This window comes from Danio rerio, chromosome 1, assembly GCF_052040795.2.
Source record: "Danio rerio strain M-AB ecotype USA chromosome 1, GRCz13ab, whole genome shotgun sequence".
NCBI classification, from domain to species: Eukaryota; Metazoa; Chordata; class Actinopteri; order Cypriniformes; family Danionidae; genus Danio; species Danio rerio.
Genome location: NC_141021.1, coordinates 21,130,260 through 21,148,511, shown reverse-complemented (window position 1 = coordinate 21,148,511; position 18,252 = coordinate 21,130,260). Strand labels below are relative to the sequence as shown.

The 18,252-nt window shown below is 35.2% G+C and overlaps 1 protein-coding gene across 2 annotated transcripts; it reads right to left on the bottom strand.

The window, feature by feature from the left end:
* Window positions 1–1,233: 1,233 nt before the first annotated feature.
* On the bottom strand, window positions 1,234–17,347 carry tmem192 (transmembrane protein 192). 2 transcript variants are annotated; one of them, XM_087236436.1, is made up of 6 exons: window positions 17,097–17,347; window positions 16,502–16,654; window positions 14,523–14,784; window positions 12,937–13,074; window positions 2,773–2,875; window positions 1,234–1,879 (listed from the first exon to the last, which is right to left on the bottom strand). In XM_087236436.1, exons 1-6 carry the CDS (start codon window positions 17,115–17,117, stop codon window positions 1,756–1,758), a joined length of 801 nt encoding a protein of 266 aa, XP_087092562.1. In that variant the 5' UTR covers window positions 17,118–17,347; the 3' UTR covers window positions 1,234–1,755.
* Window positions 17,348–18,252: the final 905 nt, after the last annotated feature.

Sequence of the window (18,252 nt, the reverse complement as noted above, 5' to 3'; positions counted from 1 at the left end):
CAGTTTAGTGGCTAATTTGTATGAATTAGGTTAAGTTAAAGAAAAAATTTAAAAAAAAATTTAAAAGAGGGAAAATACCTCCGCTAAACCCAGACATCAGTGTGAGTTGAGCACAGAAATTGTACTAAAATATACTAATGAGATCATACAAACTAATACCAATTAGCCAATAAATCAAAACATTATGAATTGGCATGAGATGGTGTGGGATTTCTTGCAATTCTTACACTTGCTCTGATTTACAGTTTAACATTTTATAACAACATTGTATTATTTCTAAGAAAAATGATTTTAACATTTTTATTTTTGTGGCTCAGTGGTTAGCACTGTCGCCTCACCGCAAGAAGGTCACTGGTTCTAGTCCCAGCTAGGCCAGTTGGCATATCTGTGTGGAGTTTGCATGTTCTTCCCATGTTGGCATGGGTTTCCTCCGGGTGCTCCAGTTCCTCCAAAGACATGTGCTTTGGGTGAATTGGATGAACTAAGTTAGTCATAGTATATGTGTGTGAATGAGTGTATGGTTGTTTCCCAGTTCTGGGTTGCAGCTGTAAAAGCATCCACTGCATAGAAACATTTGCTGGATAACATAGGGGTTCATTCCGCTGTGGCGACCCCTGATCAATGAAGGGACTAAGCTGAAAGTAAATGAATGAATGTTTTGCTTAACATTTCTGACATTTCACACTTCTGATTGATTTACAAATTTGAATTATTTTATGGCAATTGTGAGTTGTGTGACTTTCAAACTTAACCAAGAATTCTGACCAACATTCTTGCAATTAAACTTTTTCATTAAATGACTTTTTTTTTTTACTAATTTTGACTGTTCGGTTTCTATTTTGCAATTCTTAATTTTAATCTCAGAATTGACAAAGTTGTAATTCTGAGATTAAAAGTAAGAATTGCAAAATAGGAACCGAACAGTCAAAATTAGTAAAAAAAAGTTATTTAATGACTTATCATGTAATTAATATTTTCTTTTCTCAGAAAATATACAATAAAAAAGATATTTAGTTTTTTTTATTGTTTACTTTATGGCAGAAACATTCGTTTTCGCCTATATTCAAGATGCAAACAATTATTAATTATTCTTTGTAACACCTCATCATTCAATTTAAAACCGATACAAGAAAAACATTTGTAACCAACGAGAATAAAGATCTAATTTAAAAAAACCTAGAAACACATTCACGCTATTTTTTTCTTTATCTTGCCAAAACTCAATAGACCAAATTAAAATCTGTTCAATTTTATTTCAAAAAACAAGTTTCAATCCTTTCATTCACATTAGTTTAGATAAAAACACAGTGGTTCAAAATCTCTGACATATCCAGTATTAGGACTAATGCGTTTCCCCAGTTTCTCCAACACTAATCAACAAACCCAAAACACAAATGATGCACTAAAGAACGGAAATGAAGCACACAACTAACGAACACATTTCTGCTCTCACATAAACCCACTTAGAAGAGCAGAAGTTTTACAACGCTTTAGCTCTGATCAAATCTAACTCACAATGAGCATCTCCAGTCAACATTTTCGGCAGCGGAGGTTTCTGACTTTCTAATTGTGGCCATTGTTTACCCCGACTTGTCATTAGAGAGGTTACCAGGGTTCGTTTCCCCCCAAAAGCCTTCTGATCAGTGAGCCATGGCTGCCGATGCCAGTCTAGATAGACGCGCTCTCACGTTCACACGCAACCATTCAGAACTCATCATACGCACAGTCAGCCGTGAGTGTGTGTGTGCGCAGGAGTCAGGCTCTGATCTGCTGGCCGGTCAGTGTCAGGATCCTGCGGCTCAGAACGCTGTTGTGCTGTTTCAGATAATCAATCAGGTCCGCCTGCTTCTCCACCACATCCTCTAGACTGGAGCCGTCTCTGGCAAAACAGACCACAACACACACATGCACCTGTCTGAGATCTTCACAACACATGGGATAGAAATTTGTGTGTAGGAAAACAAACAAACAAACAAACAAACACACACACACACGCGTATATTTAGGAATGTCCCAATAGAGTGTTTTTAATGATACTTTTTCAGTCGGGTATATTGGAGAGTATCATATCATATCATATCTTTTATTGAATGCCATGTCTGCTTCATTTTTTTTTATTATACAAAAAGAGCAAGGTTTTTGAGACTCTCCATGTTTGATTTGGTTTTTATATACACAATAATGCCGTCAAACTGTTGTATAAACGCAATATCTCACTCATAGCTGTGCGATATTGCTGTATATCGGCACTGGTGGGGGCACAATGCACGCCTCCTACCAGTGCCGATATACAGCCATATCGCACTGCTACGAGTGTGATATTGCGCATATATATTTCAATCATCGCAAGAGCTTTCAGATAACACCACCCAAATTTGGTGCTGATACAATAAAATATGTGGGAGTTTTGTTTTTTTACAGCGTAAAACATGACATTTCCTGTTGCCAGTAGGTGGTGCAATAACTGTAACTGGATATTGGCATGTAAACATGTTCAGGTCAGGACTTTTATCAAACATGTGGACTTTGAGGCAGATCAGACAATGTATGAGTTATAACAACTTCCTGTTTCATGGCAAAACGTCAACGTTTAAGAGGACTTTTAAAGAAATCAGACCTTAATCATGGCATTTTTATAATGGAAAGACAGTTCACTGGAAGCACTGAGGCTGGCTGGATGAAAATAAAAGTCTGTATGCATATACCCCATTGGCTTTTCAAAAACTCTGGTGGATACAGTATGTATTTTGGTCAATCACTGCTGAGTGTTACCTGAAGCCAGTCTCTGTGTGTGCGTCGCTGGAGCAGCCGTAAGATCTCTCCTCTTCAGTCACGTCAGGATGCGGCTTCTTTCTGTTAAACTTCACCACATGCACTGAAACAAACAAAACACAAGCAAACATACAATTAACAAGAAGTATGAGCTCTTGTCAAACTATTTTCCTTCCAATAACGCTCCATAAACAAAATCCACGAATCTGAGAGCAGAAAACTAAAGTTTCTCCATGTCAAACTGTTTAAAAGTAGTAAGTATTAAAAGTATTAGTAGTTTTGGTGTGGGAAAGTCAAATAAATTTACTGTCGCCATTTTAAAATTGCAATAATAAATGTCAAGGATAACTAGAAAATTATATTCTAAATGTTTACACATTTACTTTATGTACTGAATAAATTGAGTGGAAAAAGTGAGATATTAGTGTTTGTTTCCTTGAAACATTTAGATAATCTGACATGGCATTTCAGTTAAATAAATCTACATTCAAAACAAATGATAATCAATTAACATTGACTTTATTTATTTAGGAGTGTTAGGCTGATATTGACAAGTTAATTTCGCTTGATATAAGATTAGCAAAATGTAAATTTATTTAAAAAACGTTCCAAGTATTTGTTTTCAGTGTAGTAAAGTATTTGGTTGTCATTGTTAAAAAGAAAAGCAGTGGAACTAATCCAGACAGAAATGTTGATAGTTGTGGTTTGTGTCTGATGGTGCAAGACTTGCTTAAACGTGAGCGAGGTGTTTGAAGACACACGTTCGGTGTGTGTGTATGTGTGAGCAGGAGCCGCGTTCAGAGCAGCTATTCCTCTCCACAAGGTGTGCTGGTAGACGCATAGCTAGTGTGTGTTTTGGGAGAGTGAGAATGCGAGGCAACTGTGTGAATTCACACGTCGCTTCCCTCCTCTCTCACACCTTTAATGTGTCTCTCAATCAGCAAACTTTCACTCCATACACTGCGACGCAACGGCAAATTCAAACAAACTGAATCCAAAATTAAAGTGTTCAAAATATGTGTATAATCCTAAATAAGTGACAGATCATATCTAAAATATCTCAATAGTGTTTTGCTAGGGTTTTGGATATTTTTGTGGTCCATTTGAGTTTTGTTTATAGTTTGAATTTATATTCTTATTCGGACACTAAAAAATGTAGTAAATTCAAGGAATCATCTTTGAATGACTTTTTTCAAGGTTAATGGTTGCAAACAACTTATTTGGGCTGAATCTAAACAAACAAATTAAGTTGAACATTACTAAATTTAATTTGTTAGTTTAAATTTAATTCACACTGAGGAAGGCTTTGTGCCGAAACGTCTGTCTTTTAACCACCCGTAAAATGTAAGAAAAATAAAAAATAAAAACAGTACGAAGCAATTGAGTGCGAATCATTACCTTTTTTGAAATTTAGTTTAAATTCAACCCATATAAATGGTTTGGAACAATTGTTTGCATCATTTTTTTTTAGTGTACAGTATAGGCCTTTAACATCTGGCAAAGGGACTACCAATGAAAACTAGTCTTTGGGCTAATTGGGGTATATTTATGTTTTTGAGGAATGTTGATTAATCTACATAGTGATTTGTTGTGAAATAAATTCATAAATAAATAAATACTGTTCTGAATACTTTTATCAGTTATTAAATGGTTTGATGTTTGCACTATAAATCATTTATTGCATTGAAAACATCTATTTTAAATTAAACACAATTTATTAAAAAACAATTGCTATCTTTTTCATGTTATACATATTTTACTAAAACAAAAATACCATCACAATAAAATAATACATATTAAAATAATATTCAAATAGAAAAATAATAATAACATTAATGATTTAAATGCAGACTTTGTCAGGTTAATTAATTGGATGTCCTTACTTGCGTAGTACATGGGTAAAGTAGCTGCTTGCTTGTTCAACCTACTTAATAAAAATGAGCTGAAACAACACAATTTGAGTTTTTTGGAGGGACAGCTTAATTGTTTTATGTTCAATCAACTTAAAATTGTAAAAAAAACATTAATGAAATGGATTTGCGCTGGGACAACATGTAGAGATTGTAAAATTTAGGATTGTGTTAGATGTAATTATGTATTATTATTTATTGCAATTACTATACTAAATACAAGGAACATGTAAAAAGGATACAAAAAAGTGCTACCAAAAACATAAATTAATATATAAACAAATTCATTCATTAATTCATTCATTCATTCTCATTTCGGCTTAGTCCCTTTATTAATCTGGGGTCGCCACAGCGGAATGAACTTATCCAGCATATGTTTTACGCAGTAGATGCCCTTCCTGCTGCAACCCATCTCTGGGAATCATTTATATACACTCATTCATGCTCATACACTATGGACAATTTAGCCTACCCAATTCACCTGTACTGCATGTCTTTGGGGGAAACCGGAGCACCCGGAGGAAACCCACGCGAACACAGGAAGAACATGCAAACTCCTCACAGAAATGCCAACTGACCCAGCCGAGGCTCAAACCAGCGACCTTCTTGCTGTGAGGCGACAGCACTACCTACTGCGCCACTGCGACACCATATAAAAAAATACTACTGGTTAAATGAGTAGCACTGCTTCAGAATTAACAATGAAAAATCTGAAAATTGCTTATTGTATAAATAAGGTAATTTTTCATCCTGTGTGTTCTATACAATTCATTGGAGAGCAAAAACGGATGTTGTAACTACTAGGATAGTCGGCATGACTGTTTTTCGGCATAATAGTGTTTATTCAATACACAGTAAAAAGTAATTAGTTGGCTTTACTTTAAAAAAAAAAAGAGAAAGAGCACGCGAGCAAACCTGTTCCTTTTAATGGAATTAGTTGCCTTTAAAAGATGGAGTAAACCCATTGCTTTGAAATGATCAAGTAAATTAACTATATGTGCAGAATTAAAAAAATTAATTCAACTTTTAAAGATCCACAGGGTTTCGCAGTTTTGTTTTTTTTACCAAAATAAACTTGATACTTTCAACCCAATGGGTTTACTCACTTAGTAACTAGAAGTTGTACAGTGGGAAAAAATAACTCAGAGTAACATTTGAGATGCTACACTGTAAAAAATCTGTTAATAAGCAGTTTTCCATATTTTGTCATTCACATTTTTTTCCTCGTTTATTTATGCTTTTGAATTAAACTATGGGACATAAATCTTTCCTATCACAAATTTAACCTTGAAAAGTTAAAAAAAATGACTTTTATTAACATTTTTAGTAGTTTAAATTTATAAACTGTCTGGACTAGTGTTGTATATTACAAAAAACCTGCACTGTAAAACAAATCCGTAATTTTACGGTTTATTTCAAGCAGCTGGGGTTCAGAAAAAAAAAAAAGCAAAATAACGGCCGTTAAATTAGAAAAATTTACCATAAAATAATGGACAATAAATTCGAGAAATGTACTTAAACTTAAATTTCTGGTAAACTTCTGTAATTTAACCTCTGTTATATTACAGGAAATTTCTGTAATTTAATGGCTGTTGTTTTACGATTTACTTCTGGCACCCAGAAATTATTTTCTGGCTGCCGGAAATAAACCGTAAATTTCCGGATTATTTTTTACAGTGTGGTAATAAACGGCTAGCACATTTTCTGTTATTTTACTGACTTATTTCTCTGTATATTATTTCTTATACATTACATCACTTCAAAATACTAAAACGTTAATAAAAGTGACTTTGTTAAACAGTAGAGTTGAATTTTCAACATCAAAAGTGGACAGTGCAGAGATCAATTTCCCATAACGCAATTCACAACCGTAAGTAAATGGAAAACACCAAAATACAGTAACTGTTAATTAACAGATATATTTTTTTATTTATTTTTATACTATTTATTATTTATAGCTGCATTGTAAAACTGAAGTAAAAAACAAAGTGTTAACATGACATAAAGTAAGTGCCAAAACATCCGTCAAAAGATAATCTCCGGGAATCCCAGTGCAACATATCTCAGGGCTTCTGAATACATTCTAATCACACTATAATCACCTAAAAGTGTGACACACGCATACACAAACCCCGGCGTTTTCCTGACCCACACCTGGCTACCCCATCACAAACACACCAATCAGATAAAACTGCTCTTTCTTCAATCACCTGCAGGAAATGGGGGCCAACAAGCCATTGAGTCTAGCAGGAAGGAGATCAGCGATTCCCTCTTTAGAGATAATGCACAACTCTTCTCTCGCTCTGAAGTGCCCTAGAAGTGCATCTACAGCAGTAAATGAAGCTCGAGCAGTTATTCCACACATATACAATGAGTTTAGATATGTAACTTTGGGAGGTTATTAAGAGTGATTCGTCAGATCTGTCGCAATACATCAAGAAAGGCCTTTAAAGAATGTTTTTAAAGAGACGGAGCGGCAGTCTTTCTGATATACGTGTCAAATTCCTTATATCTTCGCTAAACAGTAGTGCTTCCCTCCACAAAAGACACGTAAAAATCAACACCATTACAATAACCCAAACCGAACAGTCAACGATCCAAGACATCTGCATTCTAGCACAATGTTGCACAGACTTTTGCGAAACATACAACTCATATAAACAAAAGAAATGTAATTTGATAGCTTATTATGTGCACTTTTATTCATTCAGCTCCCTCAATCATCATATTTGACCCATTTTTATCCATCAGTGAGCACTTTTGGACACGAAAGGGGCCGAGCGCATGTTTTCTGTGCATCGCGGTAGAACAATGCAGGGCCCAATCACCTCCCTCGCCCCCTTTGAAGGGCCCTAAACTTCCTTTGAAGTGCAGAATGGCATACGACCCATACAGAATGCTGCATTCATGTTGAAATGAAGAGAGAGATGCAACATCACAGAGGACACTTCAAAGACCCCGGAGCAGGACTCTGACCTAACTGCACCTTCCTTTAGGAAAGGGACGGAGAGATGGATATATGGATAGGAGGAGATAAACGCTGGGTAAATGGATAGAGATCACTCGTTAGCACAATAGATGTGCAGCGAATAAAAGGCTTTTGATTGAGACCTGGGTTTATTCTTTTGGGAATTATCTTAGTGTGTGGGAGAAAAGGACACATCGTTGATTTGTAGATCTTGGCATATTCAGGTGTTAAAATAAAAGGAATTTGGATCCCTGAATATATAATGCTGGGTAAAAAGTCTTTGTGCAAATCATGACGATCTTGTTCTTTATAAGATGAATAGACTTTTCAAACAAATTATACTACAATGGAGGGCAAATCAGAAAAAGAAATGAAGGATGTTTGCCTGACAAATTCATTAATCCTTTATTTCACATTTTAGCCTTTCCTGCCAGGAAAAATATACTTTTAAACTGGATCAGTGACAAACCCCCATCCTTGAAAGGGAGGCACAATATTAATAGGCAAATGATTCCCTTAGAATTCCTTACATCTGTCATTCATTTGTCCACTGAGGCTTTTCATCAAGTCTGGACTCCTCACTTGGATTTTATTGACGTTTCTATAAGCTGCATTTTGAGTTGTGGTATTTCACAATTGAATTTATGTATTTTGTTGAAATATTATTTTATCATTACATATTTTCATTTTGCTTATTTATTTGCTCTTTATTATTTTTGCTATTATTTATTTATGTATTATAATTTTATTCTTTATGAATGAACATATATATATATATATATATATATATATATATATATATATATATATATATATATATATATATATATATATATATATATATATAAATAAATTTATTTAAAAAAAATTATCTGTTTTTCTTAAGCATTGCATTGTTAAAATGGCCATTGTCTGTTGGTTTGTTTCAATGTGTTTTGTGATAAATAGTTAAAATGTGAATAAAAAGATGCAATAAAAAAAAGAAATAGGAAAGAGAAACAGAGCATTTCTTATCAATATTCTAAAAATGTTACTTTGAGATTTTTGTTGACAGGCTTTTGAACATGACTAACATGACACTTATATAAGAACAATTTCTAAAGTTCACTTGCAATATATTTCACATTTAAAATTTAATTAAAGTCCATCATGCTAACCAAGGGTTTGATTTATTTATTACATAAAAAACACAGCAAAATATTGTCTAATAGTATTGTTCTTTTAAAATAAAACTTCTGTTTAACTGTGTTTCTTATCAGACAACACTTCAACAAACACAGTAAAACAGCGTTATTTTTAAATATTTACAATTTAAAATAACTTTTCTAAAATATATACTTTTTAAATTTAGTTTATTCTTTAAATTTAATTTACTTTTATGAATGCATCGCTGAATTTTCAACAGATATTATTAGTCATAACTTTTTAATAAATTTTAATTAGATTGACTAATATATTGTTTAAGTAACTGTTGTTGTCATGCTTTCAAAATAAGCTGTATTTTTTCATTAAAGTTCAAAAGAAATCCATCTGTAACATTATAAATGCATTTTCTGTCAGTTTCAATCAACTTAATGCAATACAACTATAAAAGAGTAACATTTGATTTTTGGTCATTTCTTTTTTTATCTTATTGACCACAAACAATGGTAAAAACACTTTTGAGATGCATGCAAGTGATTTCCCACACATGCAAGCCTCGTCGAGTGATATCCGAGACTGTGGTGATATCAGCTGATGGAGCTCATTGAGAATGAAGAGAGCGAGTGAGGGTGTGTCTCTGTAGATAACACACGTGGTCAAGCTTCACTTCACTAATCATCTCTGGAATCCAGCCACTGATACGAGAATGTGTGTGTCAACATTAAAGACAATGCCACGGTGTATTAGGGTGGGGTAGATTCAGGTTGCCTTTGGCAAAGATGAGCCCTGTGTCCATAACAAGTACCTTCCCCCACACATATAGTCTTTCGCTTTAACATTCTCCCAAAAATTGCACCTCTGTTCAGTCTCAATATGGAAGTGCAGAGAATTGTTAGCAATTTTATAATAAGGAGCACAAAATGCAAGAAACGGAAGCTGAGAGGGACAACAGCTGCCTGGTGTGTTTCTAAAGAGGCTAAAGACAGAACCTTGAGTATTGGGCATTGTAATGCATGCTGGGGGAGGTGTGCATGTACAGTCCTGGTGGCAACTCTAACTCTTATTAGCCACCAAAACTAGTCTTTTTTTGAGTGGTGGCATCTTAAATCATATGATACGAGCTGCTACACCAGGAGTTTTGTATATTTAGATGCTACAAACTCCCATTCATATGTGAGGGACATGCCATCGTAAATCATACAAGGTGAAAGGTATACGTCTATTGGTCTAGTATCTTTTTCTTGTGAAAAGACCAAAACTATGCTATGAAACACTATTATATATAGCATTCAAAAGACTATTTGGAAAAGATTTAGTTTCTTTTAGTGGGTTAGTTCAACTACAAATGTTTATCCTGTTAATAATTACTCACCCTAGTGTTGTTCCAATCCCCTGAGACCTTGGTTTTCTTCAGAACACAAATTAAAATATTTTAGATGAAATCTGAGAGCTCCCTCATTCCCACAGACAGCAACAGTTCTGAGACGTTCAATTTTTGTAATCATACGAAGCTCCAAGAACACTTTTACGTGGCAAAAAAACCTGTAAACACTAAATAATGGCACTTGTATGTTGCGCTGTTGACTCTAAGGGCAATATACTGCCCATAGAAAATGCACACCCTGACCTGTCATGGAAGACAAGACAAACTACTTTTTACAGTGTTTTGGGGCACATAAAAGTGTTCTTGAAGCTTCATGTGATTACAGTTGAACCTGAATTGTTTTGGTTTCTTTTCACGGAAAGAGAGCTCCTGGATTTCATCTAAAATATCATAATTTGTGTTTTCAGTATATTGGATGGGAGACCACATGGGAAAACTAGGTTGCTGCCGGAAGTGGTGTTGGTGAGGTCAGCAGGGGGCGGCCAACCTGCAGTCTGTGTGGGTCCTAATGCCCCAGTATAGTGACGGGGATTCTATACTGCTCAGTGAGCGCTGTCTTTCGGATGAGACGTTGAACTGAGGTCCTGACTCTCTGTGGTCATTAAAATCCCAGGATGTCCATCGAAAAAAAGTAGGGGTTTCACCCCAGCATCCTGGCCAAATTTAACCTAACCATCCCCATATCATAATTGGCTTCATGTCTCCTCTCCACCTATTAGCTGGTGTGTGGTGTGTGGTCTGGCACAAAATGGCTGACGTCGCGTCATCCAGGTGGATGCTGCACACTGGTGGTAGATGAGGAGATTGCTCCCTATGTTTAAAGTGGTTTGAGTGCCCAGAAAAGCGCTATATAAATGTAAGGAATTGTTTTTTTTTATTCTCAAGATGAATGAAGGTCTCAGGGAACTGGAATGACATGAGGTTGAGGAATTATTAACAAAATGTGCCATTTTGGGTGAACTTACCTTTTAATTTCTTACTACATATACTGTACTGTATTTATTTCATTTAATCAAGTAAGGGACAGTGGGGGCAGTACATCAAAGATAAACTGGATGACAAAATTGTCCATGGTATAAAAATTATAAACTAATAAAAATATCACTGTTTATGTAAGCAACACTGCACAACAGCGACACCCACTGGTGAAGTTACAGCGGGGAATGGGCTCTGTGGGATAATTGAGAATGAACGTGGCAAAGTCAAGTGCTATGACTAAATCAGTCATGGTTAGTATTTGAAGTAACTCCTTAAATTTCACCTTCGCATGCTAAAATGTATTAATTTTAAGTAATTTTACTTGATTTAGGTTACTTAAACCCCCTTGACCACCCAAATTATAATACACACATAGTATATGGCTAGTATACATTAGTTGACATTTGAAGTGGATCAAAACCTTACATCAAAGTTAACATAAAAAAACACCTGTTCTTGTCTTGGACAACATTTATTAAGTGGAAACTGAAAGGCACTTTAAATACATATTTCTAAAATATTAACTATTTATTAAATTATATTTTATAAAAACTTATTAACCACAGCAATAAATACTGTAGTGTGCAGGGTAAAATGTTGTTTACACTGTTGTACGAATACAAAAAACATTTTCGGCTAATTAATTACAATTCACCAAGCTCAGATTTTGTGTGTGTGTGTGTGTGTGTGTGTGTGTGTGTGTGTGTGTGACAGATGTATTAAAAATGTCACAATCGTCTTTCATTGTCAGATTTATTCCTTCTCTGCTGGACTTATGCTGGGATCACACCAAAAGCATGAATAAAAACCAAATTATTGCCACAAGGCGCAAATAATGCTTAATTCATGTTGCATTTGCCAATTGAACAGTGTCTCCCACGCAAGTTCAAACAACTGAACTCAAGCAAATGTGATGGGGAGCTTGAGCGCATTAACTTCACTTATAGTGTGATGCTGCTCAAGCACAAGAGCAAACACTGGGTTGCAGGGACTACTCATTGGAGTTGTCGTTTTGTAGGGTCACATTGCAGTTAGTTTTTAATTTGCATGACTTTTGAGAAAACTCAAATTTAAACCCACCACAGCTGAAATCTACCCACATTTTGTGGGTCTGCAGGTGTTAATGTCAAGCAAATACCCTATGACATTCCACAGCAAAAGCTAATTTTCGAAAATAAATAAAAGATAGAAAAAAATAAACTATAAATTTTTTTCCTATTAATTAACACAGGTTCTGAAAGTAAAGAACACTTTAAATTAAGTGTCAATTTGATTTTAAGGTGACTTTAAGAAAATAAAAACACTGAAAATAAGTTCAAGAAAAAAAACATTTGTCACTGGCTTGCATTTTAAATTAATCTCAAATGGAACACCAATGCTGACACACACAATATATAGGCTACACTGATATGACTTATTGTTTGTGTTTAAATATAAAAGCATTTTCCTCTCAGAAATGTAGTTTTGTGACAAGTCCCAGTGTGACTTATTTAAAAGCAGCTTTTCCAGAAAATGTGGTGATTCGGATTCACGGCAAATGAGAGATACATATTGTTAGTAAGAGGAATTTTTCACTCTGTGTGTGCTGTATTATATGAATGCACGGAATAAAGGTGCATGTTTATCTTTATTTATTATGCATAAATATGATTCTGATTGAACCATGAACAAATCGTGTGTGTGTGTGTGTGTGTGTGTGTGTGTGTGTGTGTGTGTGTGTGTGTGTGTGTGTGTGTGTGCGCGTGCGCGTGTGTGTGTGGGAGTGAGTGAGTGAGTAGTACCTGTATATCTTAGCAAGCATATGATTGTCAGCAGAAGCTCCAAACAGATGATGGCCAACAGAAGATACACAGACAGATTCTTCACATTTGCATCCAACAGTGAGGATGGAGCAATTACTGTCAGGATTGCTGCATTTCCTTTGTAATAGAGAAAAATAAAGCAATTGTGCATTAAATCAGTAACAAACTTCTGCATCAAAAAAGCAAGCATTAATTACTTGATTTTAACTGATAACACTTATTTATTACAGTTCAGCCTAAGTCTGTATGGTTTTTTTTTTTTATTTTGGTTTACAGTTTCTGCCCAAAACCCACACACATTACCATTCATAAACATTTGGGTACATAAAATGTTATCATTGCTGTCACATTATTAAAGTAAAACACATTCAACTAATAGCAATGCTTTTAAATATTATAATAAACATTTCAAGTAACATGGTATTTTTTATTTGAAGACCATTTTAAAATGTAATTTATTTCTGTATTTTAGCAGCCATTTTATTCAGCACTGACAAACTGAATGAAGTTCGAAGTGATAGTCATTGTTTTTAATTTTAAATGTTATTAAAATGTCATTACTGTCACTTCTGATCAATTTATTGCATTAACATCAAGTAAAATAAAAACTAAATGAATAAAAAAACTGACTGGCCTAAAAAGGTAGTGTAAACGTTGCCATATTTTAAAATATTGCATAAAATAAATAAAATATTACAAGGACTTAGTATTAGGGATGGATTTAGTATTAGTTTTGAAGAACATGAATTGTATTTAAAATAACAAATTAACATGGTTCATTATCAATTATTAAATTCCATATTTGGTGTACACAAGCGTTAAAAAAAAAAAACTTAAACAACTATTCTCAGTTTCTCTAAACAAAAGTTGCCTCAAATCTTAGTATTATATTTTATTATAAATTGGTTCTATACAAATGGAAGAAATGTTATCAGACCTTCAGAGAATAAAACAAATATTAATATTTTACTCCAATTATACCAAGTAAATCAAGCAATTCCAGAAAAACCGACACTTTTTCAACTGGTCTCAATTTTATTATTACAGTCCTAATGATAGCTTAAGCACTGCCATCTAGCGGTCAGTTGTAAAACATTCATTCATTTATTCATTCATTTTCTTTTCGGCTCAGTCCTTTTATTAATCTGAGGTCGCCAAAGAGGAATGAACTGCCAACTTATCCAGCATGTTTTACGCAGCGGATGCCCTTCCAGCTGCAACCCATCACTGGGAAACATCCATACACACTCATTTACACACATACACTAGACAATTTAGCTTACCCAATTCACCTTTAGCGCACGTCTTTGGACTTGTGGGGGAAACCAGACCACGTGAAGGAAACCCACGTGAACAATAGGAGAACATGCAAACTCCACACAGAAATGTAAACTGACCCAGCCGAGGCTCGAACCAGTGACCTTCTTGCTGTGAGGTGATTGTGAGTTGTAAAACATTACAGTGCTACACGGAAAATTGACAGCATACTTCAATCACCTCATGTGATCCACAAAGATTAATTCAGTTTCTAAAGTGACAGATAAAGAGAAGAAATTATGTTTCACCTGCAGAGTGAATGAGTAGAGGAAGGCTTTTAATTCCTTTGGTCGTCCTGTAAAAGTCCAGATAACCTTTCCGTCTCACTGCACTGTGGCGACGCTGGACAACTCGATCGTATATAAAGACGACCACCCAGAGAGCAACTTTTCCCAGTAACACCACGGTTTTGGAGTCTATCCCATTTAATGCTGCAGTGCACTCAGATGTGTGTTCATCAGATATCCAGCAAAATACTGTAATTACGATACACACCACCACATAAACCACCTGCAGAAGAAACAGAGAAATGACAGAAACACATTTAACAGGGTGTTCTTTAAAAATACTGTCAGGATGCACAGAAATAAAAATATGTCATCTCTGGAACACAAAGGGGAGTAAAACATATTTATACTCTTAGTATAATAGTGTATATTAAATATTAAAAATTTGATTTTTTTGGTTTTCAAAGCTCTCCTGCTCACCAACCTGCACTTAGTTAAATCAAATATTGATGAAATATGGGGCCGCATTGTGGTGCGGTGGGTAGTGCTGTCGTATCACAGCCAGCTGGTTTGACCCCCGGCTGGGCCAGTTAGCATTTCTGTGTGGAGTTCGCATGTTCTCCTCGTGTTCGCATGGGTCTGCCAAAGACATGCGGTATAGGCGAATTGAATACACTAAATTGGCCATAGTGTATGAGTGTGTATGGATGTTTCCCAGTACTGGGTTGCAGCTAAAAGGGCATCTGCTGTGTTAAACATATCCTGGATATGTTGGTGATTCATACTGCTGTGGTGACTCCTGATTAATAAAGAGACTGATTAATTTTCGGAAAAGCCGAAAAGAAAGTTATTGAATGGTGCAATATTTTTACAATTGAAAAATAAAATGTTTCTCTGTGTTAATAAATTTAAATGAGAATTAAAAAATATGTATTCTTATTATTTAAAGTTGAATTTCTAGCCCCATTACTTGAGCTTTTAGTGCCGAAATATTTATGTATTTACAATTTTTATAATATCTATAATAATATATTATTATATGTTGATGTGCTGCACTATTTTAATTATTTATTACTGTTACTTTTCAGTTTCATCACAGTTTCCATAAAACATCTGCATGGTATTTTTTGTGCGACAAATTACTTTTCAGGATTTTTTGATTAATATAAACTTCAAAATAACAGGATTTATTTAATAGTAAAGCTTTTGTAAGATTATAATTGTTTTAAAGCCATCTTTAAACAATTTATTTGGTCCTTGATTTAAAAAACCCCGATGGTTACACATCACAGATCTAAATAAATATTAAGCAGCAATAATAATCAGAAATGTTTCTGGAGGCGGCGCAGTGGCGCAATGGGTAGCACCATCGCCTAACTGTAAGAGGATTGCTGGTTTAAGCCTCAGCTAAGTCAGTTGGCATTTCTGTGTGGAGTTTGCATGTTCTCCTCTTGTTGGCGACGGCGTGGGTTTCTCCGGGTGCTCCGGTTTCTCCCCCAGTCCAAAGACATGCGCTATAGGTGATTTGGGTAAGCTAAATTGTCTGTGGTGTATGTGTGTAAGAGAGTGTGTCTGTGTTTCCCAGTGATGGGTTGCAGCTGGAAGGGCATCCGCTGCATAAAACATATGCTGGATAAGCTGTCAGTTCATTCTGCTGTGGCGACCCTAGATTAATAAAGTGACTAAGCTGCAAAAAATAAATACATTTTTCTGGAGAAAAAATTATGTTTTCTGAAAGATCATGTGACCCTGAAAACTAGAATGACTGCTAAAAATGTTGCTTTAACTACAGGAATAAACTACATTTTACATGAACACACAGATGTTTCAAAAAATATATAATACTTATGTAACAGCATAACACATTTTAAAAATATTTCAATGATTTAAAATACATTTTGATAAGCATTAACTACTTTTAAAGACATTAACCAATCTTAATGTTTCTAAACTTGTAACCAGTACTGTATACTTGTGCAATTTTTTGGTTCTATACTTACGTGTAAAAATGAAAGGACACCCACTGCCCAGGGAGTGCTTAATGTCTGAAACTCTCTCTTGATTGCCGACTCAAGTGCATCTTGGGATACGAGTGGTCCATCAATGAGAGGGTCATCATCAGTGCTTTGTGTAAAATCTACATTGGTGTTATTCTAAGCCACAAAAACAAGACAAAGATGAATTTAAAATGGGCATTGTAATAGTCAAAGCAACTACAACAAATAGCTGAAAGCTACTTAACGAGCATCAAAATGTTACTTTGAAGCTATACATTTCAAAGTGCTAATGCACAAACTCTATCACAGCCCAATAATGGCTTTCTATTCCACAAGAAATTTGTAAAAGACTAATGTCACTGGCTAAACGATCTGGTCAATTGCGCCATTATCGGAACACTTGGTTACCGTTACTCGGACAGCAGCCTAATTACAAATAGACCAGAGCCACTGAAAGAAGATTTAACTGATAATAAAGCACATAAGTTAGTGTATTTTTTCTAAAACTAGCCAAAAACATATGCGCACAAAAATATAAAGAGCAACAAACACCGTAGCAGCACAAGCATACAGGTAAATAAAGGAATAAATCATTCACCTCAACGCTATTGTCTGTCATAAGATAAATATAGCTGTACTCGTGACTATTTTCCTGACGTTACACGTTTTTTGCTATACATAGAAACACATCAGAATGAACAAACAGAATATTTATACGCACGCCGTATGCCGATGTGCGCCCAGACTCCATTACCATGGCCGGTCATAACATATTAAGCAAAAAAATCAAATTTTTCGTGAAAAAGCTCTAAGAAACATTTCGAAATTGAACTTCCGGGTGGCGATACTAACGTTACCAATCCTGGTAGAAGAAATGCTTCACTCATGAATATTAATTACGTCACATGACAATCTTACTTTAGTCTTGCGTGATTGGGTCAGAGTTAGATTTAGTAGCCGCTCACGGAAGCGTGCCTCATGAATATTATGTTACGAAGCTGTCTTGTGTATTTCCTGCCTTCTATCCTTTCCAAAACGCTAGAAAATAGATTTGTCTTGGATTAAATAAACTATATTTATTTGTTGGACGTGATGCAGTGGCGCAGTAGGTAGTGCTGTCGCCTCACAGCAAGAAGGTTACTGGTTCGAGCCTCGGCTGGGTTAGTTGGCGTTTCTGTGTGGAGTTTGCATGTTCTCCCCGTGCTCGTGTGGTTTTCCTCCGGGTGCTCCGGTTTTCCCCACAGTCCTAAGACATGCGGTACAGGTGAATTGGGTAGGCTAAATTGTCCATAGTGTATGAGAGAGATCCAGAGATGGGTTGCAGCGGGAAGGGGATCTGCTGCGTAAAACATATGCTGGATAAGTTGGCGGTTCATTCTGCTGTGTTGACCTCAGATTAAAAAAGGGACTAAGCCGAAAAGAAAATGTACTCACAACATTTTGTTTAAAAACTTTAATGGTTTGCCACAAAAGAGTTTATTAGGTTTATTGGGTTATGGGGTTTATCAAAATGATTGGGTTTTACAGTGCAGTTACAATACAATGTTAAAATCTTTATGTTGAAACTGTAGTTTCAGAGAAATTTGAGAAACACCAGAGTTGATTAATTTTAGGATCCCTCTGCAAAACATGGTGAAGGAGCCTCAGTCATTGCATTAATAAAATTGAATGTCAGTGCTGTCTGATCTGGTTGTAAAATAAATCAAAGAAACTTGTGCTGTTGGGCACAAACTGTCTGTGTGGTGTAAATAATC